Here is a 23,335-nt window from a genome sequence, read left to right as displayed (position 1 = left end):
CAGTTGGTTTGGGAGCATAATAATAATTTTATGATCCTTACATTTAATATCGTGCCTTATCACGTCATTGAGACAACTCAAAGCGATTCACAGAATATATTATAAAGTGAATTGACTGTATATTTTCTGGGCGAAATGCCGTAGCCAATTGCACACAGCAGTGTCCCACAAACAGTTGTGGATCGAGTTACGAAATTATTACTATTTGTTTTGAATGAATTATTACCCGGGAAAGCGATCCGCCAATTGACTAACAACTGGGTTCCTACTTACTGCTCGGTAAACAAGAGATGTGTGGAATAAGGAAACTTGCCTAAGGTTTCTCCCTGCCTGGGAATCAAACGCACGTCCACTCATTTGCGAGACGAGTGCTCTAACCAATACACAGGTAGCATATTTGTTGCACAGACAGACAATTACATTAATTTTGTTCCTTCAAATCAAGCTCTCCCCTTGTTGTGGGGCTACAGTGTATTGAGCATTGGAGAAAATTACAATATTTATAGCAAATTAAGTGGTTTTGACACTAAAATTGAGTTTCTATGGACAAAGAAAAGCCTACACCCATTCAGTTCATTATGTAGTGTATGGAGATTATGCAAACAAACTAACCACGTGGACAAAAACAATTAAAAACTGCAGACCATTTTTGTGCATCAGTTAAATAAAAAAATCTGTTTGTGCAATTATTTTAAAAGGGATGTGCAGTAATGGTTGATAGTCGGTGCTGAAACTGCCAACTTTCTTGCTACTGATCACACTACCAATAAGAGACTAAATAATAATAGTAGCTAATGGCCAAACATATCTGCCTTCTGCTACTGATCACATTGCCAATAATAGACTCATTTAGATGCTGTGGCTGATGACCAAACTTCAATGTGACAAACCAGTCAGCACATTGTAGCATCACAAATAATATGGCTAGAGGAAGCCAATTCAAAAATCAAACACACAAGCATAATCTTTGTTCATCAGATAGAGGTACACTTCTATAGCTAAAGGACTACAGATCTCAGCTCATTCAGTAATTAACAATGTAATTGAATAATATGGGTGAATATTAACAGTGTATAACATTTTAAATAAAAAAAGCAAATATGAATCTGTCAATTATGTCACTAACATTCCGAAAAATAAGTTTTGTGAACTAAATCAGAACACTTCAAAACTCTTCTCGCAAGTTTGAGAACACTTCAGTACCTGTTCACAAACTAACATCTTTTTCACTCCAACGCAGCCACCAGCAGAGTTGGACAGAAATAACTCCACTAATTAGAATACAGGGTTCATGTTGTACTTACATAGTTTGAAACATTTAGCGTCAAAGGTTAAGCTAAAAGAATCAAAACGAATAAGTACGTGGCAAAGCATGCTTGTCCATATAAACAGCTCATAAAACCTCTCAAACCTGAATAAACTTGTGTTCCTGCTCAAATATTTCCTGATCTTCTTTAAGCAATGCAACTGCTTGATCTGCATTAAAAAATATTAAAATAATTAAGGGCAGGTGACCAATTATGGTGCTTTTAACTTTGAACCAATCTTTTATTATACATTTAATCAGCAAAGTATTTGTAAACGTCTCTCTAGAATACAGAATCTAAGATTCTGCAGATTCACAGTAATCCTCTACATCAGGTAGAATCTTTACTTACTGCCAGCTATAAACTCCTCTTCTGGAATCTGTTGGGCTACATCAGAAGGCAGATTAAATTGCTCCTGTTCTTTATCCAGGGAATAGTAGTAAGCCAGGTCTGTTACCCAACTCCCTTCTTCGTTTTGGTAAACCACATCAGGACAACTCTCTTCTGGGGAAGGAAAATGTATAATACTTTCAAGCAAATATTAACATTCTTCTAGTCATGTAAAACAAAGAAATTCTACTTTAAGCATCCAACTCAACCCAAGATCCCACAAATACTTACAGTTTGCCTTCCAGACACTATACAAACATCTAATTCACATACTCAAATTATTGATAAAGCACAAAATACTCATTATTGAATTGGTTTCCATTAGAAAGTCTCTTAACTTTTAAAGTCATTTTTCGGTACTATATTTACCACTGTCATATCTGCCAGCAATCACTTCATTAGACTAGTTATTAAGAATCAGTGTGTACTTTGTACGCTATTATTATTATTATGTCAAAGATTTTTTAAAAATTGCTAGATTTTATGCTGCCTTGTTATATGTATAGGACCATTATGGGCCCATGCTAAAAACTGAAAGGACCTCCATTTCCACCCAGAACTCTTTATCCTGATCAGCTTTTCTTTTTACACAGAACATTACATCATGGAAACAGATCATTCAACCCAGCTAGTTTCTGCCTATAGAAATGAGTGGTGAATTTACTTTGAAAGACATTTAAAAAAAGACACTATTTCAATACTTAAGAATATATTTCTCTCCAGAGAATTATTCTGGAGTCTCAATGCTTTTCTAGATCTATTCCTCCACTGCAGATTATAATATAGTATAAGACACTTTGAGCATGTGAATCAACTATGAACTTTGTCTTAACTTCATGCAAATTCTGAAGGCAAGGGACGCTGTAACACAAAACAGTAAACTGGTTATAATTTAGATGCTGACAAAACAAATGGTCTTTCTCCACGACTGCCTCACATGCACTACACAGGTATCTGTTGTGACCAATTTGACCGATAGAACTCCAAAATAAATAGTCAGCTGTCTAGACTCAAATGATCACAAAGAACCATATTGAAAAAAACTCCAGAAATAGCCCTACTGCATACCTCATTCATAAAACATGAACACAAACAAAAAATGCTTAATGCTGAATATAAAATGGTTTAGAAACAACTTGGTGTTCATCCTAAAAGTAATACCCAAAGCTCAACACAATTCACACGTTTCACCCACAAATTATACAGTCAATTCACTTTACAGTATGTTCTGTGAAGCTCTTTGAGACATCTGCTAAGGCGCTATATCAAATGCAAGGATTATTATAATTAAAGATCTTTGCCTGCTACAGAAAGTTTTTGGGATGAACCAATTATATTCAGTCTCATTTCATTAGCAACTACTTAATTTCCAATTTACAGAAAAAAAAATCCAAGATTGAGATCCATATACACCTTTGCCTCCATTTTCCTGGTGAAAGCACCCAGAGTTCCAATCAGTATTCCGCTCAAACTGCCAGATATCAGTTGCACTTTCCTCAGGATGTATAGGTGATAAATAAGTAGCAGCGAGGGGTGCATCTAAAGTGGAATTTGGGGTTGGATCAGCATCATCTCTGTTCTCTTTAACAGATGTTTGACCTACTGTTGCATATCCACAAGGTCCATCTCTAAGTCCCAAGTTATCACCATCGCTTGGTGAACAGGCAAGCTGAGAAAATTGAAAAGGGCTATCTTGAACAGAAACTAATTGGTCAGTTGTAATATTGCCGCTGGCAGGGCCAAAGTACACAGAATCTAGCTTCATTTCCTCAAGCCCACGACTATCCATTGCATCCTGTAAAGTAAGTACAAAAATAATAGATAAAGCGATAGTTAGAAAATGATAAAGCTAATTAAATAATTAAATTATATAAATAATTATATAGCCCTCCATATAGGATGTCTTGTAAACCGTAAATTCAAATCCAGCCCAAGTTGATGAGCTAAGTTTATCCTCTCTCTGATGGTTTGCGTTTGAGCAGCCAATACGTTTCTCCTGACCATAGTCCATCTCAACAAATGACACATATATAGCGTCTTTCATGTTGGAATGACGTCCCAGGGCACTGCAGTCAGGGTTTTTTGGACCCGAGCTGGGACTAAAGCGCCTTTCATGTATGCCCGACATGAAAGGTGCTTTACAAATGTAATTTTGTTGTTGTTTTTGGACCCAAGCTGGGAGTTGGGCTCAGGAGGGGTGGTGATGGGAGGGTGGCCGAAGGCACGGTCGAGGAGGAAGGTCTTTTGACGGAACTTGAAGAAGGCAAGAGAGGGGGTGAGGCGGAGGGACTGCAGGATAGAGTTCCAGAGCGTGGGGGCAGATGTGCTGAATGCCTGACATTCAAGGTGAGAAGAGGATTTTGTACTTGAATCTCTGAGGGATGGGGAGCCAGTTAAGCCGGGCAAGAACAGGAGTGATAAGCTTGCGGAGCCTGGTGCAGGAGAGGGCACCAGCTGCAGTTTTCAATAATTTTTAGCTTGTGGCGAGAAGAGTTGAGAAGTCCAGCAAGCAGGTAGTTGGCATAGTCAAGCCAGGATCATAATGAAAGCGTGGATCAGGGTCTCGGTGGGCTGCGGTGATAGGCAGTGACGGAGGCGGGGAATGTTGCGCAGGCGGTGAACAGATTGGAGGGGTTCAAAGAGGGAATGCCGGAAGAGGAAAGAGCAAAGCGATGACTCGTTCCATGACCTTGGAAAGAAAAGGAAGATTTGAAATGGGATGGTAGTTGGAGAGCAGAGATGGGTTAAGGGAAGGTTTTTTTTGAGGGTCGGGGTGATGATGGCTGCCATTAGGAAGATGGGTACTCTGTCACAATTCAGCACTAAATTGATAGGCTCTCTCAGATGACTCCACCATACACAAAAACATTCACAAAGGTGAAGTATGAGGAGTGATTCTATAGAGATTGTGATTAATATTCTGGTGTGAATCTTAATCACATGTTAAACAACAATAAAATTACATCTGTAAAGCGCCTTTCATGTCAGGAGGACGCCCCGATGTGAAAGAACATGAGACGTGACAGAACGTCTCATTAGAACCTTCCCGTTGAAGGTTTTAATGAGAATAGCCATTTGGCCCATCAAGCCCATTCCTTAAATCCATTTCTGCACCATAAATGTTTTCCAATTCCCTCTTGAATTGCTGAACCAAGCTGTATCCTGTAGTACTGATGTGCTGCAGATATTTATCTGGCTCTTTTGAGGCCAAATACCAAGTCCATCTCAGTATTATGGCACAAAGTGGTTTAAACCGCATAGCACAAATGGATTTAGTTATCTCATGCAGAAATTAAATTGTAAAGCTATTTGTCTTTGACCTTGAACTTTACTTACTAAAACTTCCTGACGATGAGTGGTTGACATTGATACAACAGTGCCAGAAATAAATTCACTGACTTCTCCATTCCCTACTGGACCTAAACGGCTCCCTGTCTAAAGAAAAAAAATATTAACACCATGGGAAGTACTGTAAATCAGTAATATATATGTATTCACTTTACAACAACAAATACTTGCATTTATTTAGCACCCTTGCAGGGTGGAACGGAGGGGACGAGGGACAAACAGGAGGCCGGAGCCAGCAGGTGGGGCAGTGGGGGTAAGCAGATCAGATAGGTAGGGAGGTGCCAGGGCATGAAGGGATTTGAAAACGAGTGAGAGGATCTTGAAATCGAACTTTAAATCAAACCTGTGATGCAAAGAAATCATGGGGATGGGGGAGGGAAAGGAAGGAAGAAGAAAACAAGTCCTCTTTATGCACTTTTGTACCTCATTTTGACCATGAAGCAACTCTTTGCTCCCTTGTAATGGAAGTGGATTGGGTCCTTGGTCTTCTCCAGCTACATTTCTACCTCCTATTCCAGGGCTTTGCAAATCATCGTGAGCACTGGAAAGGATAGTTGAGGTATTGTTGTCGTCTTCTTCTCCGGCTACATTTCTTCCCGCTATTCCAAGGCCCCAAGGATCATCATATGTTGTAGAACCGGAAGGAACAGTTGCCACACCACCACCATTTCCATCGTCTTCACTTCCACTACTACCATCCCCTGCACCACCTCCATCACCTAAACAATAAGGCACATTTATTAGCCCAGACGTTAAAATTATGTACATTTGTGGTCATTTTTAAAAAAAATACATTATATAGGTTTAAATATTTAATGTCAAGAGGACGTCTGAAAACACTTTACACAGATAACTGGGCGACAGGACTTGATGGGGGGGTGCACAGGAGTGTAGTTCAAGTACCAGTAGTTCATGTAAATCAGAACTTCTGTTGAGTCTGTCTTGGCAGGCAATTATAATTCACAATGACCTTCCCAAGAGTCATCCATGACAATTCCTTGTGGTTTGGCTTGTCTTTTAAAAACTTACCAGCCCCTCAGCCCCCATGCTAATTAGTCCTGTGCCATCACTGCAAGATTTTTTTTGAGAAACCTAAATAGGTAAATAAGTCTTTGGATAGTGAGCCATTAGAGCATGACCAGAGAATTCTCTGCAATGGAAGAAGCAGCAATTTCTTCCTGAACAAGAGACACTTCCATCTTCCACGTGAATAACCACCTGTTGAGATACTCCATTGAACCAATTAAATCTCAAGGCTATAGCATCTCTGAAGTCAATTTCTACCAGTATATTCCAAAAAGTCTATTCCAAAAAGGCAAACAGATCGAATAATAATCCTTGCATTTCATATAGCGCTTTTCATGTCTTCTAGACGTCTCAAAGTGCTTCACAGAATATACTGTAAAGTGAATTGACTGTATAGTTGTGGGCAAAACACAGCAGCCAATTGCACACAGCAGTGACCCACAAGCAGTTGTGGATTGAGTGACCAAATTGTTATTGCTTTTGTTTCTTGAGGGATTATTATTAGGAGTGTAGGGTCAGGAAACTTGCCCAAGGTTGGGGATCGAACCCAGGTCTCTCGCTTGCAAGGCGAGTGCTCTAACCACTGAATAGCCAGAAAGAGTGTTAGCTGATATCTATAACAGAAACAAGAATGATACAATCCTTATCATGCCAGGAAACTATCTCCAATTAGAATATAGCACATGCATTACAATAGTTAATCTCAAGACTTGAAGATTTTTCAAGAACACCCCACAAAGTCTTCAAAGCAAACTACCCATTCATTAATTCATTCACTTCAAGGTGTTCAACCAAATTGGTAAAAGGTTGTTTAAAAACAAAACTCAGAAAACATGTTTTTAAAATCACTCAAGTGTTAAAATGGGAAAGGTGCTGCTGTCGGTAAAGAAGAGTGAGAAAAATAACTGCAATTTATTTGAAAAATTAACATTCTAGGGGTAGACGAGCAACATCATTCCATTTGAGTCCTAAAAGCATTTCCTTTCCACTTTCTCCCTCATCCGAATATTTTGGTTGACTAATGCTATTTACCCAGAGATTGAATAATCCTTGCAATTGATATAGTGCCTTATCACATTGTCAAGACGCCTCAAAGTCCTTCACAGAATATACTATAAAGTGAATGAACTGTACAATTTGCGAAATGCAGTAAAAGTTAGAAAGGATTGTTGCCCTTCAAAATTAAAACAACCAAAATGACATTGACAAAATAGATTTACCTACAACAGGCGAATTAATGACTTGACCCTCTGCCGATCTTCGAAATTCAAGTCCGTTGTTTTCATCTTCTGCTTCAGTGGATTCATCAGAGCTCCCACCTTCCAACCAAGGCCTGAAGCTGCTTCTCTCACCAAGCTAGATAGCAGAATGAACAAGAACATAAATAGGTTAATGATTGGTTCTCAAGTCAATGGGTAAAATGCAGTAGTTTTGGTACAATTTGGCCTGTACACTTCTGGACTGGCACTCCCATTCCCCATTGGCATTTAATGACCATTTCAAAATGTGATGACAGGATCAGCAAAATTGCAATTCCTCCTCTGGTTAAACAGCCTGCAAAAAACTTCAAGGGTTACAAATGAATAATGACAACCTGAGCAAAGAAAGTAACTGACCCATAGAATTGCAACCTTATCAATTGAAAAATGAATCAAATGCCTTACAGTGCACTGGGTAGAAATCTATTGAAGAAGCAACTTTATATGAACAGAATGCATATAGGGAAAACAGTTTACAGTTTACAAAAAAATTCTGTGAAGAACTTTGAGATCATCTCCCAGCGTAAAAGATGCTACATCAAATGCAAAAATAATTACTATTATTTCACTGATATAGGGTTTAAAAATTGAACCTTAAAATATGACGTCAACGATATGCTTAAGTTCCAAAAGCACCAAATGCCTGGACCAAGCACTCTGGGACGCTGCCCTGCGTGATGGGTGTTATATAAATCCAAGTTGTTGTTGGACTAAATGCTCCATTATCTTTGAAATACAACAGGTTTAAATTTACTTGCATCAAATTTCTTATGAGAAATTTAGCTTCACATGCATGTGGAGTCCTGTAGCTCAGTGGTTAGAGCACTCGCTTTGCAAGTGAGAGACCCGAGTTCAATTCCAGGCAGAGGGCGAAACCTTGGGCAAGTTCCCTTACTCCACACAGAGCCTAATAATAATCCCTCCAAAACCAAAAAAATAATAAATTGGTCATTTTCAATCTACAACTGTTTGTGGGACATTGCTGTGCGCAATTGACTGCCGCGTTCGCCCACAAATATACAGTCAATTCACTTTACAGTGTGTTCTGTGAAGCGCTTTGGGACGTCCTCCCGACGTGAAAAGCGCTATATCAAATGCAAGGATTATTATTATTATTATTATATGTGATCCTAAATTGATAGGGTATTAAAATTAGTGCTGAAATCTACAGTTTGCTAGGTTTGTTTGTTCTGACACATGCAGAAACCCCTTACCATCCAAACTGAGAATTCCATGCATCCCACCTACACATGAAAATTCCAGAGATAGATTGTTGTTGCACTCTCTCTCCATAGATGAACTCACCCAGTTTTTTACCTAATTCTGGAAAGTATTAGGCGCAGGTTGGCAAGAGTCAAGGCTTGGGGACCCCTGAGTGTACGTTGAGGTACTGCTGGAGTCTAACCAGCTAAAGCTCATAAACTGCCATAACTTGACTGTCTAGCAAGCTTTCCTGCCGCTTGTCCAGTTAGAGCTTTGGCTTGCATATGATTGTTAACAAAGCTGAGTGGGATGATTCCCAGCCCCCAGTGACTGGTAGCTCTATCACATCTTATGCCAATATCTTAAACAGTAGGCACCTTTAAAAGTGTAATATAACATACATACCAATTGTCTTGTTGCACTTGACACAAATTGTCTGTAAGAGGGACCCTGGTTTTGGACAGCTTCCAATTCATCTTCTGTATTCTCACCACTGGTTGGAGCAGAATCCATTCCAGTGGCTGCAAGTCGAACTGGAGGCATCTGAAAGTTGGCATGATCCTATAGCATTGAAAAATACCTTGTAATGAACAGCAGATTTTAATATAAAAATGAATTCATAATCCTTGTATTTGATACACCAGTAATTCTTTTGTCCGTGAAGTGCAGCAATTATGTATTCATATGCAAATATGCAGCCAATTTGCACATTGTGTCTCTCCATGTAGAGAATGACTTTTTAAATCTGGAGGATTATACAAAATTTACATTTAGATAGTGCCTTTCATATCAGCAGGATGTCTGAAGGTGCTGAATCAGTCTAGGGTTTGCACCTGAGGTGGGAATGGAAGGAAACAAACAAAAGCGTGGTCAAAGAGAAAGGGCCTTGAGGCAGACTTTCATGGAGGCGAGGAACAGACAAATTAAGGGGACAGAGTTCCAGAGACGGGAAGATTAACCAAAAACCTGACTGCCAATAGTGGAGTGGTAGGGGGAGTGAAGCAGGCTCGTGCCCGCTGAGTTGAGGGAACAGTCATAACTGTAATTTGATGAGGTCCCAGGGGTAGTGTGGGGCAAGACCATTAGGATTTAAAGATTAGGACAAGGATCTGCTGGGGGATGGAGAACCAGTCAAAATACACACAATTGTGAAATCACTTTAAAAAAGGTACATAGCTATAGTGTATTTTTGGTAAAACAAATGAAGATTTTACTTGTAGTAATATTATATTTGATGATTCCAGATAAAATGGCAGTGACAACACTTCGGTGTCAGCGCTCGTGCTACTCTTGCCCATGAAACCCCCGGTTCGGGGCCAGACTCTGCCACTGTCAAGCGCTCTGAGATGCTACCCCTCATGAAGGGTGCTATATAAATGCAATCAGAAGGTTGTGTGTTCAAATCCCACACCGGGACTTGAACTCACGTTGTTTACAATGCAACTCCAATGTAGTGCTGGAGGTATGTTGCATTGTAGGAGTGCCTTCCTTTGGATGAGACATTAAACCGAGGTCCCATCTGCCCGCTCAGGTAGATATTAAAGATCCCATGGCAATATTCAAAATAAATTGGTCATTTGTTGTTTGTGGGCCATTGCTGTGTACAATTGTGCTGCTGTGTTTGCCTACAAATACACTCACTCCATTTCATAGTAAATCCAGTGAAGCGCTTTGGGACATCCTTCTGATGTGACTAGGCGCTATACCAAATGCAAGAATTAGCAGCCAACAATTGGTTATAGCAACTCCTGTTGTTTCAGATGGTATTATCTGGCTCCATTACAACTGGATACCTGTGCGGTGTTGTCTTCAGGGAGTTCTTCCCCTTCAATATGACCCCTCTGCATTCCCGGAGGTACTAGCTGTTTGAAGTAAGATTCCAGTCTATCATCATAAAGCTCCTCTGCATCAAGGTCATCATCTGTTTATGTTAAAACAATGAAGTGTTGCATTTTAAAATGTTGCTCGAGTCAAAAAAATTGTGCTCAACAAATTTAAAATATGAGCCACAGAAAGAATCTTAAAATAATTAAATATTTACAAGCTTTAGTTTAAAACAATTTTTTGTATTTATTAATCCCACTGAACTGAAATATGTGCACTTCTGATGCACAAAATTGCACTTTAAAAACATTCAAATGCCTATTGGTTTCATTCACAGGCCAGGTTTCACCCACCAGCAAACATCTCAACAGCCCACAGTTTATCATTTACTACAGTGGTCCTCCTCCTCCTTCAGAACATTGTCTGCTTACTCCTCTAACTCACCACCAATGCTGCTATAATTCATCATCTCAAGGAGACATTTCACTTATGCTCTTCACAGATTCCATCTTGCCCAACTTCATAAAGAACTCTGTGCCTGGATTCCTCTTCCACACTCAGTCCTGTGACTACTCTGGTGCTTACCAAGTTCTACTTCTCCCTAGGAGAGGATAGTTTTCAAGATCCAAATCACTCTACACTATTTGGGATGTCTTCTCCTCCTGTTTTAAAGCCTAGACTGCAGTCAGAGAACAGGGTTCAGCCACTAGTAGTTCAGTCCCTGCCTCTAGAGCTTACATTGGTTTCCCACATGATCTCCTCCAACACCACTGATTGCCAAGCCATAATCCTCTGTTTGAGCAGATACTTTAAGAACCAAATCATAATAGTCCTTGATTTGATATAGCGCTTTTCACATCTTCTAGACATCTCAAAGCACTTCACAGAATACAAAGTGAATTGAATGTTTATTTGTGGGAGAATCGCAGCAGCCAATTTCGCACAGCAGTGTCCCACAATTAGTCGTGGATTGGGTGACCAATTTTTTTTTGAGGGATTATTATCCCTGGAAAAGCGATCCGCCAATGGACTAACAACCAGATTCCTACTTACAGCTAGGTAAACAGAGGCTCGTGAAGTAAGGAAACATTTTGCCCTGTCCAGGAATGGAACCCAAGGCTCTCGCTTGCGAGGCAAGTGCTCTAACCACTGAGCTATAGGACTCCATGTCATGAAATTATTACACTCTTTAAACTGTCTTCTCCAATCTCATTCAATTTGAAATTCCATTCCCAGTGTCCTGGCCAATTATCCCACAAATAAAACAAATTGGTCACTCACTTCATGGCTGTCCACAAATTGGATGCCATGTTTACCACAAATACACTTTCTACGCTTTACAGTAAAATGCTATGAAGCACTTTGAAACAGCTCAATGACACAACAACAAGAAAAAATTACATTTTAAAAGCGCCTTTCATGTCAGGAGCACGTCCCAAGGTGCTGGAATAAGGCGCTGCAAATGCAAGTATTAATATTAATCTTAAATGTTCACCTACAAAGCAGGCTAACACCGTATTCTGCTCGCTATTCGTTTCCAAAATCCCTTTCTCTACTTTCAAGAAGCTCCTAAGGATCAATCTCTCCACCATATTTGAACATCTAAATCCCTTCAATTTCTAGATCAAAGGCCATCACAAGTGCTTCATTAAGATGCTTTTCAATGGGTAAGAATTAAGTTAAGTTTTTTTTAAGAAGTCAAATAGAAGACAGGTTTGTACCATTACAAACATTTTATCACACCTGTACTTAGCTACAACACCTCAAATCTTTGAGTTAGGATAAGAATATTGTGACAATTTACCTGTAGAATCGTCTTCCAAACTCGCCAGTGACAACAGTTTTTCATCTTCTAATAAACTAGTCAGGCTTTCATTTGGGGGTTTTGCGCTCAAATTCTTGTTGGTTACATTTTCAGCAGGGCATGCCGCAGGTTCCTTGGTGAAGCCAATCTATTGGGTTTCCAAGCAAGCCATTGAAATTCAGGGAAACAAATTTATAAGTGGTCCCAACAAATACACAACAAAATTAGGCTATCATTAAACTACCTGTTCAGTTTAAGCATGATCAACAGAAAAGATAAATATTTTTCCAGTTGTGGCAAAAAAAATTATAGAAAGTAATCATCAAAGATAAACATATATTTTACTATCATGTTTACCAAAGCAACTCATTTTATTCTATCTCAGCACAGTCTCGATGGGCCGAACGGTCTCCTTCTGTGCTTGTAATATTCTATGATTATTGATAAATCCAGGTTTTTTTTAAAACGACCATGTCAGTAAAAAAAACTTAGGAATGTTTGAGGAAGCAGTGAATGTTCAAATGTTCTCTTATCGCTCTTAATACTATAAAGTAAATATTACTATATTAAACAACGCATTTAAAATATCAGACATCCTGTTTCTAGTCAACCAAGTTACAGGAGGCAGCAGCATTCATTGTTCTGGCACACAGCTAGCCTAGCAGCTTGGACGATATTGATCTACGTCCCTGGCTTTGTCAGTACAAAAATAGGAAAATAGGTTAAATTTATCCTTGGTTATACCACATTTGAAGTTATACCACAGTTCTGGCTGCCACATTATAGGAATGATTTTGTAAGTACTGGAGATAACAGTATTGATTTACAAGGATGCTATCAGAGAGGAGTATAAAGCTATAAAGAAAGATTGGATAGGTTGGAGCTTTTCTCAAAATGAAAACTGAGGGGACCTGACAGAGATGTTTTATAGATGCTCACACTTTTCAAATCCCTCTGTACCTCTCCGACCTGCTTATCACCCCAACCTCCAACCCGCTGCCTCTGCTCGACTTGGCCTGGGCTACTGCACGACCCTCTTGCCCTCCATTCCACTATTGGTAGTCGCGCTTTCAGCTACTATATCCTGAAACTCTGGAACACTCTTCCACTATCCCTCCACCTTGCCCCCTCCTTCCCCATCTTCAGACTGTGGCTGAAGACCTTCCTATTCGACCGTGACTGCCACCACCTCCCCCGTCTCCCGGCGATGGCCACTGTCAGGCACTCTGGGATTCTACATGACGGGTGCTATATAAATGCAAGTTTTTGCTGTGATTACAAAAGTATTTGCTAAGATGAACACTGATGAGCTATTTTCACTTTGTTCCAAAACGAGAGGTCATAAATAAGATAGTGAGCAGTAAATCTAACAAATCAATAATAAATCATGAGAACGTGGAATTCACTGCCGAAAACTGTGGTTGAAGCAAAAGGTGTCAATGTATTTAAGAGAATAACTTGATGCATACGTGAGGGAAGAGGTAATAGAGGGGTATCGAAGAGGGGAATAGGTAGGCAGTGAATATTTACAGGACTCATACAGTTCAGTGTGCACATTTGTTTCATAACATGCAGTTCACTCAAAAATATAGAAAGGTTCAAGCATGTTCTCACTTTCAAGTTAGTCACACTTATAACCACAAGTTTATTTTCCTTGTACTTTTGCCAGTTTCAATTTTACAGACTTAATCCAACCTTGATGCAAATATCAAATGCAAGGATTATAATGTAACTATATACACAAGAAAGTCAATACAAAGAAAGACTCAGTAGATGATTGATAAACAATTACATAGTTACCAATATATACACAAACACCATCCATTAAGTAATTTCTGCAAAATTTAATTATGATTTCAAAAATGTTTGGTCACAGTAATTTACAAACTATGAACATTTTTTTTTAAAAAATCTATAACTGAATCATTAACTTTAAGAAGTTACTTTTCAGCTTCAAATACCTTATTATTTTGATTTCCTGATTCTATTGGAAAAGTATTCAACCCAGAAGAAAAATCTGTAAAAATACAATTTCAATGAACAAGTCATTATGGTGTCTTTCACATAAAATAAACGTTTTGTGCTTTACACAGCCAAAGCAAGAAATGACGTTAACCTAACAACCTGGAAATCAGACATTTGTGTGAAAATCCAGCTGGTGCATAGGAAGCAAGTGGAGCAACTGTGGACCAGTGCAGTCCACAATCCCACAGCATTGCAAGTGAATTCACCCGAGAGTGAAGTATGTTAGAATTTGCACTGTATTAGGCGACGTATTAGGGACTGGACTATGAGGAGCGACAAGTAAATTGAGCATGTTCACACTGGAAAAGAGAAGACTGAGAGGAGATATGATTGCTGTTTTTAAGATTCTAAAGAGGCTAGTAGGTCATGACAGGCTGTTTCAACTAGTCCAGAATAGTAAGTCCAGAGGACACTGCCTGCAATTGAAGGGGGTAAATTCAGAACAAAATCAATGGAAACACTATTTCAGTGAGCGAATAGTAAACCTGTGGAACAGACTACCTAGCGAGACGGTTGAAGCAAGAAATATTGATTCATTCAAATGCAGATTGGAATTTTAGAAATATCATTTAGGAAATTAACATTATGGGATATAGTACATAGGTAGTATGGGACATATGTGCATGCGACAGCCAGGAAGGTGGAAGATGAACTAGATGGCCCTGTCTTTTTTTCATCTAGCATTTATGTTCTTATGGCCACAACATGTCAAAGCATGCCATTCTGGCTGCAGGTCTTTCAATAATCCTAATTTAAAATATAGCTCCATAGAAAGGGGAAAGGAAAAAAAATGGGGGTGCAAGATGCAATCCAAAGAGGCTAAGCGAAGTTCAACTATTCAAATCTTGCAGTAAGAGAAATGTAAAATGTTCAATATAAAAGCTTACATTTGAAGAACGCAAGTTAGTAATTAAGACAATGTGATCCAATAATTCTCAATGAGAACTAAAACGGGATAATATGGGATAGGAGCACTAGGAATAGATTTCCATAATGCATCAATACGTACTTTTACCAATTCTTGAATGAGAAAATATGTACAATATTTTCAAGTATTTATACATAGGAACAAACTGTATGGTCAATCTCTTCAGTGAAGAAATCTTGTAGCTTAAACAAATGACAACAAATTGCGATTATATAGCACCTTTCATGTCGGTGGATGTCCCAAGGCACTGGACTCATCTGGTGGTTTCTAGCTTTTTCCTGCATGAACTTTACACACAAGAAATGTGGTTCACAAACAAGATTGCCAATACGCAGCCAAATATTTATCAGTGATTACTTATAAACAGCAACAACAACAAAATTATGTTTGTGTACAAACATCAAATTACAAGAATATTCTCTTCAATTGGGCAATCCAATTTTGAATGCAGTGAATGGACTTCAGCAGTTTCTTTGTATTTGTACAGTACCTCTCGGCTGAACTACTCTAACGCCCTCCTTGCCAGTTTCCCATCCACCACCATCCATAAAATCCAAATCACCCAAAACTCTGCCACCCACGTTCTCACCCGCACCGAACTACATTCCCCAATTAACCCAGTCCTCGCCAGACTGCTCTGGCTGCCTATCCCAGAGAGAATCGATTTCAAGATCCTCACCCCTGTATTCAAGTCCTCTGCACCCCCGACCTCTCTGACCTCCCCTCTCCTCAAAACAGCACCCGTTGCTTTCGATCCTCCGGGTCCGACCTCTTCCTCGTCCCCCAAGTCCTCCGCTCCACCCTCGGCGGCCGTACTTTCAGCCACTATGCCCCAAGGCTCTGGAACTCCCTTCCTCACTCCCTTTCCTTCCTACTTTCAGGTCCCTTCTGAAGACCTTTCTTTTCGATCGCGCCTTTGGTCACCTTCCTCCCCCTCCCCCTGGCTCGGCCCCAGGATTCCTTACTGTGAAGCGCTCTGAGATGCCATCTGGCATGGAGGGTGCTAGATAAATCCAAGTTGTTGTAGTAGTACTTTGACCCAATATTTTATCCAGTTGACGATCATTCAGAATATTATATATACATACCATCCAGATTTTCAGACAATCCAAGTGAGCCCTTTTTTTTGTTTTGTCTTAATGATTCGTGTTGTGCACTTTCTTCTGAGGGAGGTGAACCAGATTCTTCTATGTTCATTTTCAAAATCATGTCAGAAACACAGTGAGCACCAAAGTCATCACCATCTCTATAAACAAGAGAAACAGGTTTACATAATAATCCTTGCGTTTGATATAGCGGCTGATCATGTCTTCCAGACGTCTCAAAACACTTTACAGAATATATTTAAAGTGAATTGACTGTATATTTTGTGGACAAAACGCAGCAGCCAATTGCGCACAGCAGTGTCCAACAAACAGTTGTGGAGTGAGTGACCAAATTTTTTTTTTAAAAAAGGAGGGATTATTATCCCCGTAAAAGCGACTAACAACTGGTTTCCTACTTGCTGCTAGGTAAACAGAGGCGTGTGGAGTAAGAAAACTTACCAACATTTCGCCCTGCCGGGAATCAAACCCAGGTCCTCTCGCTTGCAAGGCGAGTGCTCTAAACCACTAAGCTACAGGACTCCACGACATAGCATCAAACCAAGATGTTTTAAAAACAAACCTGCTTATTAGAAGAATGCAATTAGCCATCACCTTGTTTTAAGCATTATTAATTGTTAGTCACTATATTTCACCTTGCTCATAGCTCCCTTCATGTCCACCATTGCTTTCAGAATGAGGGAAAATTCCCACCAAAAGGTCTATCATTATTATTAGTCAGCCAGTATGAAGAAATACCCTCTCCTATAATGAAGTGTTTACTTCTTGCATTTTGGAATTAGAAAGAAGGCAAATTAAAGTTCATTTTAAAAAGTGTCAAAGCACAGCAGGGTACATACAAAAAAACTCACAAGTCTGATCTGAAAAATTATATATTCACCCAAGTCGTACATCAGCCCAAGTCCTGTTCAAAAGTTTATATTCTATGCAAGTTTGACACAACTCACACTTTGCATAAGTCATTAATTGTATGGTTCCAACTAGAATGATTTATGTGAAGGTTACTGTATACATTATGTCAGAGTGATGAAATCAAGAAACAAGAACAGTGAATCATGGATGACAAAGGACATGAAGAATAATGTCATAATGAGGAGCAGTCAACCCAAGCCAATTTTATGTTCCTAGCATATGGTTAAAACAACAAAGAAGATTAAGTGCATTCATTTTTATTGTGGCTACTTGTCGTAGTGAGAGCACAAGGTTGTTTGTTCCACAAGTAAACAGCTACATGAGGATTCCCCCCAACCTCCCACCGGGCAGAAGAGAAATGAGGAAGGAATTTTCATATAAATGCCAAGACCCTATATACTCAGTCAGGCATGCACTGCAAAATGCATCATATAACTTGTATGGCTGGAGATTATCAACAACAACAAAATTACATTTGTATAGCGCCTTTCACGTCGGGACAATGTCCCAAGACGCCGGACAATCAGAGTTTCGGACCCAAGTTGGGGGTCGGGCAGGATGCCGAAGTTCCTTTTTGACTCCGTGAGATGAAGAATGCATCCATGGAGGGAGATGCTACCAACGCCTGAGGTATGGAAGCGCCGACAGGAGCCAAGCAGGAGGGCCTCAGTCTTGTTGACATTCAACTGCAGGAAGTTAGCTCTCATATCAGTTACAGAATGGTTGGCAGTCCCTAATGCATTTTTGTACCGTTTTTAATAGTCAAAATCATCAGTATTATGGATTCATCCCAGAGATATACTTAGGGCACTGGCTTTAAACCAGTGCCTATGTGAAGCAAACAGTCAGAAGGTCCCACATTGGCCGGCCGGCCCGTCCGTAATTTATTTATCTATTATCTGATATATATTAGCTCCCTCTGCTCAGCGTGCTCTAGTCTGCTTCACATCTCCCGCCTCGGCCGCTCCACCATTGGTGGGCGAGCGTTCAGCCACTCTGCCCCCACCCTCTGGAACTCCATCCCGCAGTCCCTCTGCCTCACTCCCTCCCTCCCTTTCCTCCTTCAAAACCCATCTCTTTGACCGTGCTTTCGATCACCCTCCTTCCCTCCTGCCTCCATGATCCCGACCCCTAGCTCGGGTCCGAAGCACGGACTCTCCGTGAGACAGTCCTCCCGACATTTGTGCTATACAAATGTAATTTTTGTTGTTATTTCAGACAAAGTAGCACTATGAATAGTACAGTTAGCCTCAGAGCCCTTACAGAGGGGAGGAAAAGAAACACACAAATACTTACAGTTCATCCTTAAAACTAAGGGCAAATTTTTTACAGGTTTCTGAATTAGAAACGTTAGATGGAAGAATCTGCCCCGTGGACAATCTTCCTTCTTCCAGGTATGAAGCTTGAGCATCTGGAATTCTGCAAGCAATTTGATGAAATATTTTGTTATCAATACTTAAACTTTATGTATTAAAAACAATCTTTACAGATACTACTCTCACCCAAATGTACTTGTAGTACATGTTAAAAGATTGCATAAATCAAGAGAACTAAGCTAAATTATGGCATTACCTAACCTAAAGGTTAGTTTACAGTTTTAACTGCAAAAATACATTGCTATGATAAACTTCCATTTTCTAATTGCTGCCATTCATACGTTTGTCACAATATGATGACATAAATAGTTGACTAAAGAGGATATCCATCAATATTTCTCAAGATGCAAATTGTTCAAAAGAGCATTTTGTGCTTAACATGTGCGAACACAAATAGAAGAGAACCCAATTATAAGGCAGTAGTTGGGGCCCGCAAAATTCAAACCTGCCGTATAACGGGTACGATCAACGGACACCAGTTCTTCTGCATTATGACATCTGTAACGTGACCAGTCATATCTTTATAAAATCACTGGTTAGGCCTCAGCTACAGTACTGTAGTCAGTTCTGGGCCCCACACTTTAGGAAGGATGTCAAGGCAATGGGGAGATTGCAAAGGAGATTTACCAGAATGGTACCAGGAATGAGGGATATAGTTATCAGGAGAGGCGAGAGAAGCCGGGATTATTCTCCTTAGAGCAGAGGAGGTTAAGAGGAGACTTAATACAAGTTTTCAAAATTTTGAGGGGATTCGATAGGGTGAACAAGGGAAATTACTTTCACTGGCGGGTGGGTTGGTAACCCGAGGACACTGATTTAAAATAGTAGTTAAAAGAAACAGAGGAGGCGATGAGAAATTTTTTCAAAAAGCAATGTGTTTGGATCTGGAATGCATTAACAATAATCACTGCATTTGATATAACACTTTTCAGGTCTTCTAGACATCTCAAATTGCTTCACAGAAATGCTGTAAAGTGAATTGACTGTATATTGGTGGGCGAATCGTGGCAACAGCAGTGTCCCGCAAACAGTTGTGGATTGAAAATGACCAATTTTTTTTTTTTTGGAGGGATTATTATTAGGCGTGAGAAGTAAGGAAACTTGCCCAAAATTTCGCCCTGCTGGGAATTGAACCTGGGTGTCTCGCTTGCAAGGCGACTGCTCTAACCACTGAGCTACAGGACTCCACAGGACACCCTTTCATTGCCTGAAATGGTGGTGGAAGCCAATTCGATAACTTTTAAGAGAGTAGATAATTATTTGGTCAGGACAAGTTTGCAGGGCTATGGGGAGAGCGTGGGGGAGTGGGATTGATTTGGATAGCTCTTTTCAAAGAGCCGGCACAGACACGATAGGCCGAATGGCCTCCTTCTGTGCTGTATAATTCTATGATCACTGCACATGCCACAGAAAGCCAACTAGCTCCATTGGCACATATTGCGCTAAATTGCCTGGTCACACTTCAAACCGAATCATGTTTCATTCATTTAGTCAAACCATTGCAAATCAAAAACAAATGTGCAAGCTTATGTCAACACCTCACCTGTCGTCTGGGCCAGATTTAGTTCTAGCAACTGTTGATGCAGCAATGGGCAGTCCAAGATTCGAGTGAAGAGACACATTTTCTAGTATTGGACTGATATTGCTCCCTACAGACTGCAACAGAAAGCTTGGAAAAGTTTCATCCTCCAAATTTCTGATATTTTCTGTCATTTTGTAAGCATCTGAGCTTCTTCACCTGCAAAAGATTAATAATAAAATAATCCTTGGATTTGATATAGTATCTTTCGCATCATAAGTACATCTCAAAGCACTTCACAAACTTTACTATAATGTGCAGTGACTGCATTTTTAAGCCAATGATTAAAATGTTTACTTTGTTTAAAAAATATATAAATGCAATTAAATAGTATACAATATTTATTTCAATAGGCAAGCAGCTTCCTTGTGAACATAAATTGACAAAATACAATTAGCTGTCAAATCAGTTTGAAAGTCATGCTGAAAACATTTAAGAGTGGTAGCTATGTAACATCTCAAGTTTATTTAAAATCGTTTACGTTCTGATTCTTTGAATTTACAAAGTCTTTGTTGTATAGTGACTGTAGTTTCTTGGCAAATGTGACAGCCAATATTCACACAGCAACAGTGCACAGATAACCATAAAATCTGTGATTTTTATGTACGACCAATTTTATCTGGTGGATTGTTGGCCAGGTTACCAGGAGAAAAACTCTTCTCTGTTTTAATAATGCCATGAACATGTCATGTCTTCCTGAACAAGCAGACACTACCTCGGTTTAATATCTCAAAATAAAGATAGCAGCTCCAACACTGCATACAAACCAGATGAGACTTCTATGTAATCTACCTACACGTTGAAATTTCCAAGTCAAGAATGAAAAGCCACACCATGTCCCAGAGACATGCACCGTATTTATCTAATTACGAGATCATTAGACACAGATTGGCGAGAGCCAAGATCCCAGAGTGTGTATTGGGGTGTGCTGCTGGAGTTTAACTATTTAAACATTGGTTTGCAGGTCAGTGAGCTCAAAATCCTTTCCAACCCACAATCTTTCTCGACTAAGAGCGTTACCTACTGCACGCCAGGCGGACGCCTAAATTTCTTTCAATGGACGAACACCCACAATCTGTATAAAAGAAATCGTAGCTTAACCGTGAGTCGATTCCTGTGGTTCCCAAAAGCACTAATCTCGCCAAGTCTACCCACTGCGACTCGGTGTAACTCGGAGACAAACGGGTTAATTAAACCCTACCACTTGCCATGTTAAAAGTACACACGGTTTCGGCGTTGAGGGAGATGAGGGGGGGGAAGGCAATCCCGTGACCCCTAATCTGCACCCACTCCCGCCACTGAATCGTTACGCTTATAATAAAAATCCTCGCGTTTGATCTAAGCGTCTTAACGCCTCGCTTTGGACGTCTCAGGCTGCTCGCGGGTCCTGATGAAGGGGTCGTGGACCCGACACATTGACTGACTTTCCTTTCTCCGCAGATGCTGCCTGACCTCCTGAGGGTATAACAGGTACAGTAAAACAACATAAGCGCTCAACTCAACTTTCCGCCGCGTTCCCTGAGGCGTTTGAGACGTCTCAGCCGCACGATACCGCGCTCTATTATTTATGATAAAGCGGAGTGGGGAGTGCGATGCCCCGCAAACAGCCACAAATAAAACAAATATATATAGATAGATATATACACACATATCCCTGGAGGCCGCGGTCACCACTCAAACCACCACTGCCACCAGGGCCCGAGTTCAAATCCCAGGCAAAGTGTTGCGGCGCCTCACACAACTCTTATTAAACTTTTTACCCGGGACAGCCTCTCCGTGTCGCTCTCTCTCTCACACACACACACATATATATATATATATATTATATAAACGGACACCACCGCTCAAACTTCCCTCATCTTTTTTTTAAAAAAAATATCACTCAGCGCCCGGGACTTTGCTCTCTCTTACCCTCGCACTTTTTTTTAAAAAAAAACCCCACACAAACAAACACACCGCGCTCAAAACTTTCCTCCTTTATTTTAAAAGCGGTCGCTCGTTACCCGAGCGCGGTTTGTTGCTTCGCTCCCGTCTCTCACACGCGACGACACAGCAGTGCGGCCGCTCAGCGCTCTCTCTCTCTCTCTCTTATCCCTTTCCCACTCCCCCTCTCACGGGCGGCACTGCAGAGGCCGGAGCGGGCGGGCAGGCGGGGGGGGGGGGGGAGGGGGCCTCGCGCCTGCGCCAAGGCACGCACCTCCCGCGCCGATCGCCGGCCGTTACCTTCCAACGCGCCTGCGCCAAACCACGCGCCTCCCTCGGCGAGCGAGCGCCGGCCAACGCGCCTGCGCACCAGCCCGCTCGCTCGCGCGTCAGTCACGAGGCGCCAACCGCCGCCCGCGCTTCAAATATTCAAAGCCGTTCGGTAGTTGGCGCGAGCGTCCCGATCCTCCCTCCCCCTGGTCTCTTCTGAAAGTCTCCTCCTCCGCTCCTTCCAAAACAAAACAACCGGCGGAGTTGGTACTTCTCGTGTACGGCACAAGTAGGTTTGGAAAAGCTCGTTCAATCTTGTCAGGCCTCAGGCCGCCGCCGCCGTCGTCTCGTAACGGACGGCAAACATTTTAACAGTGTAACACGCTTTCGGTGGGCAGGGTTGCCGGTTTGTAGCCCAAAGTCCACCGCATACGAGCCCCAAAATAGCCCGATGTTATCTCTGCCTCGCGGGTGGTGAGGGCTGCGCTTGCGCAGTGATGCTCATACATCAGCTGCTCAAACCCAAGGCACGACCAATGCTGGCGGATTGGGCGGGTTCACGCCCACTTGGGCGGGTATTTGTTGTGCTGTGCGTGAAAAGAAAGCTTTGGGCGGAGTTGATTAATGAACTTTTTAATTGAACTCGCAAGACGTGAATTGGCGAGATGACAGCGAGCCCAGGGGCTGGTGCTGGGACCTGTTGGTCGTACATAATTTGCAATTTGATATCAGGATTAAACTCTGGAGATACCAAATTACAGGCAATGGTAAACTGGTAAAGACTGGTTACAACAGTGGGAAACACAGGTGACAAATTAAGTTGAATGAACATAAATCAGGACCTGACTCCGGGGCGATTGGAGAGGAAGGACTTCAGGCGGGACTTTAAAAAGGGAGAGGGGGTTAAGGCGGAGGGATTGAGGGAGAGTGTTCCAGAGGTTCAGGGGTTGTGGCTGAAAGTGCGACCTCCAATAATAATAATCCTTATATTTGATATAGAGCTTTATCATGTCTTCCAGACGTCTCAAAGCGCTTCACAGGATATAATAATAATAATC

General features: G+C 40.9%; 1 protein-coding gene across 1 annotated transcript in view; it reads right to left on the bottom strand.

Moving 5' to 3' along the window:
• The window catches only part of cep192 (centrosomal protein 192), a 63,827-nt gene extending 41,602 nt beyond the window's left edge, over positions 1 to 22,225 (bottom strand). Inside the window, 14 exon segments of the mRNA XM_042331768.1 lie at positions 1,412 to 1,476; positions 1,659 to 1,811; positions 3,111 to 3,492; positions 5,034 to 5,132; positions 5,469 to 5,764; positions 7,292 to 7,427; positions 8,939 to 9,094; positions 10,327 to 10,454; positions 12,162 to 12,309; positions 14,123 to 14,178; positions 16,203 to 16,360; positions 18,426 to 18,548; positions 20,049 to 20,243; positions 22,088 to 22,225. Coding sequence (XP_042187702.1) covers positions 1,412 to 1,476; positions 1,659 to 1,811; positions 3,111 to 3,492; positions 5,034 to 5,132; positions 5,469 to 5,764; positions 7,292 to 7,427; positions 8,939 to 9,094; positions 10,327 to 10,454; positions 12,162 to 12,309; positions 14,123 to 14,178; positions 16,203 to 16,360; positions 18,426 to 18,548; positions 20,049 to 20,218 — 2,070 coding nt within the window. The 5' untranslated portion in view covers positions 20,219 to 20,243; positions 22,088 to 22,225.
• Between the last annotated feature and the right edge of the window lie 1,110 nt (positions 22,226 to 23,335).

This window comes from Callorhinchus milii, unplaced genomic scaffold (assembly GCF_018977255.1).
Source record: "Callorhinchus milii isolate IMCB2004 unplaced genomic scaffold, IMCB_Cmil_1.0 Scaffold2, whole genome shotgun sequence".
NCBI lineage: Eukaryota > Metazoa > Chordata > Chondrichthyes > Chimaeriformes > Callorhinchidae > Callorhinchus > Callorhinchus milii.
Note: the sequence above shows the minus strand (reverse complement) of the source record. Positions and strands in the feature narration are given on the sequence as shown.